Below are 12,916 nucleotides of genomic sequence, written 5' to 3'. Positions count from 1 at the left end.
TGAAGTATGGTCGATCGTATTATTTATGTAGTCCTTAATAGTTGTACCTCATAAATCAAAATCACTATAATTATTAAAATGTACTTCCTCTCATAAGATCAGTGAATTGTAAGCATATCAACAAAGATATGTTAAAAACATTCCCATCATGTCTTATCTTTTCAATTCTGTAGGTCACTATATTTCAGTCATTTTTTAATATCATTTAAAGTTCTTTTCATTGAATTGTTCATTTTTAGTTTCTTCAAGACATTTAAGTGTATAAAAGACAGAGATAACAAAGATTTTGAGATTATTGAAGTCTTCCCAGTTCTTGCCAATTATGAATGACACGTAAAAACTTTGATAATTCACAGGTGAAATAGCCCAATTTCTGGTATGTGCTCATAGTTTAGCATATGATGAAAAGCCAGACTATCAAGTGCTCAAGAAAATTTTGAACCCTGATGGAATACCTTTGGGACCACTGGAATTTTCCACAAAAGGACAAAGTATAAATGTGCATATTCCAAATAGTCAAAAAGTAAGTAACGTAATCCCTGCTATCCTATAATTACCTCCTATGATACTTTTCTATCGGATGAAGTTGTTTTAGGTCTCAAAATAAGTCTGACAACTAAGTTTCTTCTTCCTTAAATTTAACTCCCATTTCCCCTAATTCAGCACGAAGAAAGTTTGTTCCAAGTTCTTTTGACCTGTTGTCTCATAGAGAAAAATAGGATCTGTGGCCTACTGTGTACTATGAAAGAAATAAAGCAGTCACTACTGTCATCGAAATGTGACTAGGGTAAAGCTAGTCTGATGTTACTGATGAAAGCCATCATTTGCTTCTTTTCTTCAGGTTTTCTTTAGATATTGTCCTCTGTTTTTGCCTACCAATGTGGCCATAATTTGGTGGTGATAATAGTCTTAGATTTAACCAGATTATTTGTATATGCTGATATTTCAATCCATGGAAACAACTGTTTACAGAAAAGTTTATGCCAGAGATCCAGGTTTAAAAACAAAATCATTTTTTTAAAGCTACACCTCTTCTTTTAGTCTGCCATCTTCCAAAAGACCAACACCAACTTAAAAAAAAAAAAAATTAAGATTTTGAGCATTTTTAATTGGGTGGTGGAAATCTTAGGCTGCCATTAGCAAGATTAGTGGACAGGCAACTCAGCATCCATGTCTTCCCTGACCACTATCTGTATGCAAAAATAAAGTGTAGAGGGCATTTTTTTTCCTGATGCATGAACAATAAGATAGGGTCAGGATGCCATTCGTTTTTAATATTTCTTATGAACTTTGGATCATCACACGTGTTCATGAGCCAAGAATGCAGGATGCAAACTAATGTGACTGATAGGCTGCTAGATGAATGGTGAGTCAAGTATCAGTGCACAGATGGTTCTGATTTGCTGAATTTTGTAGCTGCTGCAACTGAAGACATAAAGTATCCTTCTAGTCATAAATTAGCTCTTTGGAAGCAAAACCTTGGCACCAGAGCTTTACAACCTTCAATTAGTAGGAAAAGAAGTATTTGAATGACTGTGGTATTGACATCTGTAGGCCTGCATAGTAATCATTCCTAATAGAAGAGAATATCTGTTTGAGGAGGTTTTGCATGGCTAATTAACTACCAGTGAGAATATGTAATTTTTTCATGATCTCCTGATTGTCACCTTTCTCTCATGATACAATTAGATTTTATTGTAGCAAGTGCCTCACAAACCAATTGTCAGCACTATTTACGTATTGCAGAAGGCAGAACAAAAGTTCATGTTTAATAAAAAGCCACTGGATTTTGATCTTGGTAATTACTGAGACTTATTTTAACAGTTTTATTGACTTTTGTGTTTTTATCACTTTTGCAACAAAACAAAGAGCCATTTCCTTGACATAGTATTTTTGTTGCAATAATGGTCACCAATTAATCTATGTTAATTTAAGTAGATTTTTTCCCTTTTTGTAGTTTTTCAGTTTCACAAATTTAATTGAAATATAAAAGAAGCCATACTAAAAACCGATAGCTATATCCTCTTGATATAAAATTCTAATTATTATCCACCAGAATTTTCAGTTTCATCAAATTCAAAGGGTGTTTGTTGTGAAACCATTTTTATATGTAGAGAATAGAATATAAAACACTTTTTCCAATGAGCCTCCATCAAGAATATTTTACTCCTTCCTTTTGATTAGAAAATTTTGATTATGAGTTTAAAAAAAAAAAAAAACACTTAATATACGCTTTTAAGACCTTTGCTAATTTGTTAACAAATGTGATTAGTCTGGACGTATGGATAGTAAGATGATAGGCGATATATTTTGCAGCAGATCAATATTTATATATGACTTATTTCTCTAGTATTTTTAAGTGCATACATATATTTTTAATTATAGCATAAGATATGGGCTCACCATATGAGGCTAAATTTTAAGTATCTTTTTATTCTTAAAGTTTACAAATTTTACAATGCTACAAAAACCAAACCTGAAAATGTTCAAATGCAAAGTATGACAGTATAAACTATCCTGTACTCAGTTGTCCTGAATGATGCACATACAGAATAATTTCCACGTTAAATTGCTTCCTTAACAAAAATCATTCCAAAATGCGTATCAATCACATGGCTCCAAATTTCTTTTTAGTCACAGACAGAATTCCCTTATCAGTAACTAAAATCATTTCTTCAGAACCCATTTATAAAGTAACAAAAAATGTTACTTTATATATGAAGTTACATAGTTAAATGAAATTATAAATATAGTTATATGAAGTTATAAATATAGTTATATGAAGTTCAATATTTAGTTGTAGAGATATTTAACAGACTAGTGAATGAACTCTGGACTAGTACATTTTTTGGACAAATATATTTTAAAGAAAGACATTGGAACAGAAAAGGTATACATATATAAATAAAATGTTACCATCATTCAGTATTCAAGGGAAAAAAGTTATGAATGTTTACATCTTGTAAATGTTATTTTTCTAATAACAAGTGAAACTTATACAGAGGGGAATATAATATTTTTAAGAGAAACGTGTTTTGATTAGGTATTAGAAGGTAACACATTGCCATAAGAATCTCACCAAACTTACATCACCTTTTTTTGCAAAAGAAAAAGCTTTTTTCTTTTCCCCCCCAATACCGGATTTTACTAGACATTATGAACTGTTCTCTGTAAACCTGAACAGAAAAGTTCTCAAATATGGTTATTGGAGTTAAATTGGAAATGAATTTTTGTCAAGAGAGTAGTGATGTTGATATTTTTTCCTGAAAAATCCTTTGGGTTATTTTCCTGACTCAAAATGAGGGATGTGAAACTGAAGTCACTTGCTAGTAGTTCTTGCTAGAAGTCACTGGCTCCTGAATCAGCACCACCAATCAAATTACAAGACTCTCTCATCAAGTCCACCACGGCCTCTTTATGCCACCCACTGGGATTTCATGTCCAAAACTCACTGAAAGAAACCATATTTCAGTAAGTATGCTTACTGAAGTGAGCTAAAGCTCTAGAATTCCCAGATAAGAATGTTAAAGCCAAGTTGGAAAGGAGCATTACTAAAGGCCCCATTTTGACCCATGAATAAGCTACTTTTCATGACCCAGAGGATCCTTTTACCGGCTTATCAATGACTCCCACCTTGTTATGGTGCCTGAATCATATATACAATATGCAATCATATAATATGTTACTATATTGTAATAGTGTAGACACTTGGGCATAATGAGCCCTCCCATCCTTCCTAAATGCTTGACCCAAGCAGAGGAGTAGCTGCAGTCTGACATCAGAGCTAAAACGTTCAAGCTATCCTCCATTTCAGACAATAAAAGTTTACTCCTTCATTCACCTTAAACCTGAGGTTCCCATAGCATAGCCAGGGTTGAATATATTATTATTGGTAGTAGTATGATTTGTATAGAATTCAACAGTTTACAAACTTTTTTCCTAAGCTTTAAGTCTCAAAATAATTCTATGAACTTCTCTTTATGTTTATTTTCTGTATATGAGGAAAGTGAAGTACAAATTCTTAATTAGAAGCACATTTTTGGTTTATTAATTTTTAGAAGTCCAAAGGTATTCTTGATTTTATAGAACAGTGTGAAGTTCCAATGGAAAATTGAATAAAAACTACCTCATTTGTGTAGCTACTTTTTTGAAAATGTCACACACTTGTATAGTGTCCTTCTATTATAAGGGAGGTCCGGGGTGTTTTCTATATTTACTTTTTATCTTTGAGAAAAAGTTTCACTGTGTTCACTATCATCCCACTTCACTCTTAGAATTTTTTGAGTTTCCTTAGAAATAGAATTATCCATAAATTGGTTATCATTTTGTTTAGTAGCTAGCAGTGCCCACGGCAGGACAGCCTAAGCATTCAGCCAACTAACAGCAGATCCAGGAGGCATCATCTCTTCCAGAAACCTTCACAGAGGATTGAATATCTTATATCAAATTTTGCTTATTCGTCAGAGGCTCCCAGGGCAAAAACTCTTATACCTAAAATGCCTAGCATATAGGAGGCACTAAAACCTTCAATAATATCTTAGCTAAAAATAGAACTACCAGCAGCCTTACTTCCTGTTATATATCCAAGGGAAATAAAACCAGGATGTCAAAGAGGAATCTGCACTCCCATGGTCATTGCAACACTATACCCAATAATCAAGATATGGCACGACCTAAGTGTCAATGGGTGAATGGATAAAGTGTGGTTTGTAACTACAATGCTACATATATATGTGTATATATATGTATTCACACACGCAATGGAATATTATTCAGCCATAAATAGAAGGAAATCCTAACATTTGCAACATCATGGATGAATCTGCAGGACATTATGCTAAGTGAAATAAGCCAGACACAGGACAAATACTATATGATGTCATTTATATGTGGAATCTAAAAAAAAATTAAACTGAAAGCAGAGCGTAGAACAGTAGTTGTTGGCATGAGAGTTGGGGAAAATGGGGAGATGCTAGTCAGAGGGTACAAACTTTTTCAGTAATAAGATGAATGAGTTCTGGAGATCTAATATACAGCACAGTGACTGTAATAATACTGTATTGTATTCTTGAAATCTGCTAAGAGAGTAGATCTTAAGTATTCTCACCACACACAAAAAAATTGTGATTATGTGAAGTGATGGATATGTTCATAACTTGTGGTATTCACTTCACAATGTATACATGTATCAAAACATCATGTTGTATACTTTAAATATATATAATTTTTATTCTCAATTATATCTCAATAAAGCTGGGAGGGAAAATCTCATCTAACCATTTATAACATGGAACACATTTTCACAATGATTGGTAAGCCAGTATTTTATTAGGATAAAACAGTATGCAAGAACCTTGGGAGACCCTTTGTTTCACGCTAATGGTGTGAGGTGCATTCCAAGATGACTTCAGTGGAAAAGTGGCTCAGAAGATGGTGACATAAATTTCCCCAGCAGTTTTGGAGGCTGGAGTGGTGGAAATAAAGAATCCCTGCATGATTAAGAAACATTTCCAACTTGCAAGTTACTGAAAGGCAGTGGTTTTGTCATCCTTTTATAAGCTGGGATCCTGGAGGAGGGGAGAATAAAGAGTGCTGTTGTGACAATTTACACCTCGCCACAAAACACCAGCATATTTTGAAGAGGAGAAGTGAACACACTTGGCAGTGAAAGCTAAAAATTGAGAGACTACGAATTAAGGCTCTGCTTGCCCAGCCAATGTAATTCATTCTCTATTTTGGCACTGGTTACTCCATTATTTCCCCTTTGTGCTGATCCTATGTTCTGCCCCCTATTTAACCCATGAAAAAAGGTGATGGCACTTTCAGCTGCCATAAACATGAAGCTGCTGAACAAATACTTCATATAAGGACCTTTGCTGTAGCTTTCAATCTTCCAGCAGTATTGTGGGTTCTGCCCTTCTATTTCTGAGTCTACTTCAAGGTTATTGAGAGTTGGGCATCTCCCAGATATCACTATGGTGTGAAAAAGAAACCTTAGAGACAGCAAGCTTGTAGAACTTAACCTCTGATACTGGTACATTTGATGACATGAACTGTTATTCATCTTGCTCAAAGGTTAACCTACCTGCACAAAAAAGTAAGCAACATCACAAGCTGCTTTTACATATTACTTAGGCTTACTTCAATGATAGAAAACTAAGATTCTAATTAATAAGAATTTAAACTACAGAGATATACTGGATCCACTCCCAGCAAAGGTTAATAATGAATTCATGTGCAGTTTTATAATGTGACAGTTTTCTCTAAAAATGTTGTTTTCAGTAAGCAAGTTATCTGTAGAGATAATTTCTAAAGAGTACATAACAGTGACACTAATTTTAATTGGTCTTGTCCCATTGATGAGAAAGGGTCTGGATCTTGCCAATGACCATAGTTTTTGTATAATGTCCATTTGTTGCTTTCCTCTTTATTTCTTTTTTTAAAGCTTGGCAAGTTTAGAATTTTTAAGAATCTGGGCATAAATGCCTTTTTTTAAAGAAATACCAAAAGTTTTCATTATATATTATTGTTTATTTATACCAACAGGTTGATTCACAAAAGGCTGCAACAAAGCAAGTCAATCAGGCACAAAATAGGTTAAAAGGAAAAAAAGTCCACAGTGAGAGAAGCGCTGAGTCCTGTGCATCATGGAAAAAAGTGCAAGAGGAGGAGAAGCTAATGGGATTGATGAACAATGAAGCAGCTCAGGTGAGAGGGTTGTTTGTGTGGGGGTGGGTTGTTTTTTGTTTTTTTTGTTTTTTTTTTAACTTAATGTTACATTAGAATATGCCCTTTGGGAATAAAAACACCTTATTTTCTCCTAAGGGCCAAGATTGTGTGGTTTTTTTAAATGAAAAGGGACAGAAACTATCCTAGCCAGCTGATAAAATCAAAGCTGCTGACATCAGTTATCACAGAAACAGAATAGCAGTAAGCACATTTGCATACAGAGCTGATTTCTTTATCCTAAGAATATAATGAAGTGCACTTAAATTTCTTTTGCCATCTATGATCCATTAGGGACTCTTAACGTATTCTGTACTTTTACATTGGTTCCTCGAGTCTAACCCTTATAATCAAATATAAGGGTAATGTTTCCTTGCAAATGTGGTTGTATTTTTAAATGATGTGTTTTTTACATCACTCAATCATTTGGGTGGATAGTGACTCACCGTTAGCAGATGACTCAGTCAAATAACAGCAAAAATCCTCCCTAATCTAACCTTTTTGACAACAAGAAGCCTACAATGCATTTATATTTGCAGTGAGAAAATATTTAATTTTGTCAAAATGACCAACATTTTATATGATTTATACACCATTTCCCCTAAATGATTTGAGGTAGTTTATAGTATGAAACAGGATAATTTAATATCCCTCCTTATATATCCTACCCCAAGAAAAATTGATATATCAGGCAGCTGGGATGTTAATCACTAAACTGAGCACTGAATTTGGCTCTGAACTTCTTGGCAGCTGAGACAAAAATTAGAAGCATAGTACTTATGCGTTCTTCAGCCAGCCAGCAAGTCCTCAAGTCTATCCAGAGACAGAAATGCTTTTTTTTTCAGTACTAATAGGAATCTTTTACATTTATTCTAGTATAAAACAGTGGCATTATTTGTTGTCTTACTTTAAATCTATGTTAAAAAACTACTTCTCTTAGACATATTTTAGTTCCTGTTTGTAAAATTAAAGACAAATTGTGCTTGGTGACAAAACTTAGAGATTCTAAAAATCCCTAGTTGTGAGATTTCTTTCTCAACCCTTAAGTGCACCAAATATCACCTGGTGTACAGGGGTAGCCAGGCAATGTGAAAACACTGATGCAAAGAAATGGATTCATTTTTGGCTGTGTTGGCAATGAGATATTGGGATAGGTATGTGTAGATTTTGTCACTTCGGAAAGTCTTGGTTCTTTTCCCCAGTCAGTCCTCTTCCCCAGGGAATGTTCTGCCATTTTGATTCTCATCACTAGATTAGATTTGCCTCTTCCAGAATTTCATAAACATGCAGTCATATAGCATGCATTCTTTTGGGCCTGGATTATTTCAAGTGCATTTTTTGAGATTTATCCATATTCATGCATGTATTAATAATTTGTTTTTTTCCATTGCTGAATAGTACTCCATTGTATAACTATATCATAATCCACATGTCCATTGTATAATTATATCATAATTCACAAGTCCGTTCTCCTATTAATGGACATCTGGGCTTCTAGTTTCTGGCCACCATGGATATAGTTGCTTCGAACATTCTGGCACAAATCCTTCTATGGACGTGTTTCATTTCTCCTGAGATGTAGAATTGCTGGGTCATAGGGCAGCTATATATTCAATTTTATAAAGAACTTACAAATAGTTCTTGAAAGTACCATGTTATACTCCCACCAGTAATGTACAAGAGCTCTAGCCATTCCATCTCCTCCCCAATATTTGGTATTGTCACTCTTTTTAATTTGAGCCATTCTAACATGTGTATTAGTATGTTATTGTGGTTCCAGTTATTCATCTGATGTCTAAGTTTGAGCACTTTCACATGTTTTTACTGACCATATATGTGTTCTTATAAAGTATCTTTTTCAAGTGTTCTAATTTTTATTTGGATATTTGTCTTTTTATTGTTAAGCTGTAGGAGTCCTTGTCAGATTATCTGTATTATGGATATCCTCTCCTAGTGTGTGGCCTGCTTATTCATTTAATTAATAATGTCTTAAGATGAGCAGAAGCTTTTTATATTATTTGTTATTTTTATGTGAAGTTCAATTTATCAGTCTTTTCCTTAATATATATATTTTTTTATTTCTGTAAAGATAACTAAGAAGCCTTTGCCTACCTCAAGGTCACAAAGTTATTTTGCTCTATATTTTTATAGAAGGCTCATGATTTTAGCTTTCATTGTTGGGTCTATGAGCCATCTGAAATTAATTCGTTTGTATTGTGTGAGTTGCGGGTTGAAGTTCCTTTTTCATATAGCTTACACCATCATTTGCTGAAAAGATTTTCCTAATGTATTTGGCGGCTTTTTCAAAAGTCAGCTAACTGTATACGGGTGGGCCTATTTCCGAGCTCTGTTTTCTTTTATTCTACTTGTCTCTCCTTACACCAACACTACACTGCATCAATTACTATTGCTTTACAGCAAGATCTGAAATTATAATAGTTCTTTAATCCCTTTATCTTCTTTCAAAAATGTATTGACCATTTTAGGTCCTGGTCTGCTCCATAAAATTTAAGAAGTACTTGTTACTTTCTCCCAGAAAATGCACAATGGAATTTTGATTTGGGGTACATTAGACTAAAGACAGGTTTATGGAGAGCTGGCATCCCAACAATGTTGAGCCTTCCATTGCATAAGCCTGGTACTTCTCTCCATTTATGTGGATTTTCCTTAATTCCTCTCAAGTGTTCTGTAGTTTTTAGTGTAGATGTCTTATATATCTTCCATTAAAATTATCTCTAAATATTTTTTATCCTGTTACAAATAGTAATTTTCTAAATTTCATATTCCAGTTATTTGTTGCTGGTATATAGAGTTAGAATTTATTTTCTCTATCAATTATATTTGATACACAATATAATCTTGTGCCTTGGGACCTTCCTAAATTCACTTATTAGTTCTAGTAGGTTTTATTAAATAGATTCATAAGACTTTTGCATAATGATTTCTATGAATAGAGACAGTTTTACCTCTTCCTTTCCAATATATGCCCTTTATTTTTTGTTGTTTTTGTCTTACTATACCTGCTATCATCTCTAGTATTATGTTAAATAGAAGCTGTGAGAGTGGCATCCCTGCCTTGTTCCTGATCTTAGGGGGAATACATTCATTATTTCACCATTAAGTTAGCTGTTGGCTTTTTCTAAATGCCCTTTATCAGGCTGAGGAAATTTACCATATTTGTTAAAAAGTAAGTGTAAATAATGAATGAGTGTTAAATGCTTTTTTGAGATCTCTTGAGATGATCATATGATTTTTCCCCTTTACTAGTATGATGAAGTACATTGATTTTTTTAATGTTAAATCAACCTTTATTTCTGGGATAAACCCCCACTTAGTTATCATGTCTTTTGCTGCTGAATTCTGTTTGCTGAATTCCAACTCAGTTGCTGCTGAATTTCAGTTCCATGGAGGGTTTTTATACCTACATTGATGAGAGATACTGGTCTGTAATTTTCTTTTTTCAAAGTGAAAGCAAGTTTATTAAGAAAGTAAAGGAATAAAAGGATGGCTACTTCATACACAGAGCAGATGTAACTTTCTTTTCCATAATACCCTTGCATGGTTTTGTTTTCAGGGTTATTATGAATTATATAAGTTGGAAGTATTCTCCTCTGTCTTCAGAAAATGTTTTTGTAAGATTTGCCTTTCTTAAATGTTGGATAGAATTTAGCAAGAAAACCCTTGAGGCCAATAATTTGTTGTAAGAAAATTTTTAACTGCTTATTTACTTTCTGTAATATATATAGTGATCATTAGATTTTCTTTTTTTCTTGTGTCAGCTTTGTATTTTTCAAAGAATTTTCCATCTCATCTAAGCGGTGAAATTTATCAGCCCTAAGTTAGGATATTCTTTATTATCCCTTTAACATCACCAATATCTTTATTGATGTCCTCTCTTTCATTCCTGATAATGGTAACTTTTGGTTTCTTTTTTTTTTTTTTTAATAATGTAGCTAAGGGCTTATCATTTTCATTGATCTTCTTAAAGACCAGCTTTGGTTTTTATTGATTTTTTTTTTTTTTTTTTCCAAAGAAAAACCAGCTTTTGTTTTTTTTTTTTTTTTTTTTTAAAAAATATCTTTTTTTTTTTTTTTTTTTTTTTTTTTTTTTTTCCAAAGAAAGACCAGCTTTGGTTTTGTTGATTTTTTTTTTAAAAAAACTAACATTGATATATTTTCTATTTCACTAATTCTTTATCATTTCCTTGATTCTACTTATTTTGGGTTTAATTTATTCTTTCAAGCTTCATAAGGTGGAAGTTTAAATCACTATTTTTTTCTTCTTTTTTTCTAACATACAGAGTTTAACTTGTAAATATCTAAGCTGTGCTTTAGCTGTCTGTATTCCACAAATTTTGTTATGTTTTCATTATTCAGTTCAATATATTTTCTAATATACCTTGATTTATTTGACCTGTAGATTATCTATTAGTATGTTATTTAATTCCTAAGTATTTTTAATGTTTGTTCGGTATCTTTTTGTTATTGATTTCTAATTTAATTTTGTTGTCATCAGAACACATCCTGTATTATTGCAATCTTAAAATTCATTGAAACTTATTTCGTCACCCAGGAAAGGCCCAGTTTAGTCAATGTTCCTTGTGTACTTAAGTTTTGGTTTAAGTTGATAGTGTTCAAATCTTCTATATCTTTACTGTTTTATTTTGTCCTCTTGTTTTATCATTTAATGACAAAGGAATGTTACAGTCTCCACCTGTAATTGTGAATTTATCCATTTCTCTCTTGTATACATTTTTCCTTCATAGATTTTGATGCTGTTATTAGGTATATGCAGATTTAGTAGTTATATGTTCTTGGTGAACTGTCCTGTTCATCATTATGAAATATCTTTCTACATATTTGTTATATACTCTATCCTGAATTCTACTTCATCCGTCTTTTAACAATTCCAGACTTGCTATGATTAATATTTACACATCGTATCCATTTCCATCCTTTTATGTTTAATCCACCTGTGTCTTTTTATCTATGGCTTTTCTAACTAGCATATAGTTGGGTCTTGCTATTTTATGAAATCTGACAGACACAATCTTTTATTTGCCCCATTTCTGTTTCATGTAACTATATTTTCTCAATTTCCATTTGAAGTAACTATTGGTGTAGTTGGGTTTAATCTACCATTATGCTATTTGCTTTCTTTTTGCCCCATTTGTTCTTTGTCCCTTTTTACCTCCCTCTTGCTTTATTTTAGACTAATCGAGAATTTTTCTCTTCTTGGCTTTTTAAACTGTGTTTGTCTTTTTGTCTTTTTTTTTTTTTCTTTCCTTCCCCCCCCCCCCCCGTTGTGGTCACTCTAGAGCAAGGGGTCAGACAGCTCCATGGCCTATGGGCCAAATACAACCAACCAGCTATTTTTGTAAATAGTTTTATTGGAACATAGCCATACTCATTCACTTACATATTGTCTATGATTGCTTTTGTTCCATAGTGGCACAGCTGAGTAACTGCAGCAGAGACTGTATGGTCCGAAAAGCCTAAAATATTTACTAGTAGGCATTTTATAGAACAAGTTTGCAAATCTCTGCTCAGAACAATCCTGCCTAATAGAAATATAATGCAAGCCACATAGGCAATTTTTAAAATTCAAGCCACATTTCAAAAAGTAAAAAGAAACAGGTAGAATCTATTTTAGTAATATCCTCTAATTAAACCATATCCACAGTTATATAATTAGAATAATATTACTGATATATTTTACATCTTTTTCTATAAAGTCTTCAAAATTTGGTGTCTATTTTATACTAACAGCACATCTGAGCTATAACTAGCCATATTCTAGAGCATGGCTCTAGAAATTACCATGTGTACATTTAATGGATCATATTACATTCTATCTTGACTTCATGTGTAAGAACCTTATAAAAATATACTTCCATTTATTCCTCATCCTTTGTGCTATTGTTGTTATACATTTTGCTTTTATATGTGTAATACATTTCATAATGCATTGTTATTGTCGCTTTAAGGAGCCATTTTTCTAAAAATTAGAAAAGGAAAAAAAAGTTTTAAATACCCCAATATTTACAGTTACTGGAATTCTTTATACCTTCAATAGATCTTAATTTGGTATCATTTCCCATCAGCCTAAATAAATTCCTTTAACATTTATTGTAGTGTATATTTCCTGGAATCTAATTCTGTCACCTCTTATCTGTCTGAAAATATTTTTA

The 12,916-nt window shown here is 32.8% G+C and overlaps 1 protein-coding gene across 6 annotated transcripts in view; it reads left to right on the top strand.

The window, feature by feature from the left end:
- VRK2 (VRK serine/threonine kinase 2) overlaps positions 1-12,916 on the top strand; it is a 108,436-nt gene that overhangs the window by 88,358 nt on the left and 7,162 nt on the right. For all 6 annotated transcript variants that reach the window (XM_032292071.1, XM_032292072.1, XM_032292067.1 and 3 more), the window contains exons 11-12: positions 357-523; positions 6,547-6,708. In XM_032292071.1, coding sequence (XP_032147962.1) covers positions 357-523; positions 6,547-6,708 — 329 coding nt within the window. The remainder of the gene's footprint in view (positions 1-356; positions 524-6,546; positions 6,709-12,916) is intronic.

Source organism: Sapajus apella, unplaced genomic scaffold (assembly GCF_009761245.1).
Source record: "Sapajus apella isolate SASKATOON/1434 unplaced genomic scaffold, GSC_monkey_1.0 scaffold26, whole genome shotgun sequence".
In the NCBI taxonomy this organism is placed as follows: Eukaryota; Metazoa; Chordata; class Mammalia; order Primates; family Cebidae; genus Sapajus; species Sapajus apella.
Note: the sequence above shows the minus strand (reverse complement) of the source record. Positions and strands in the feature narration are given on the sequence as shown.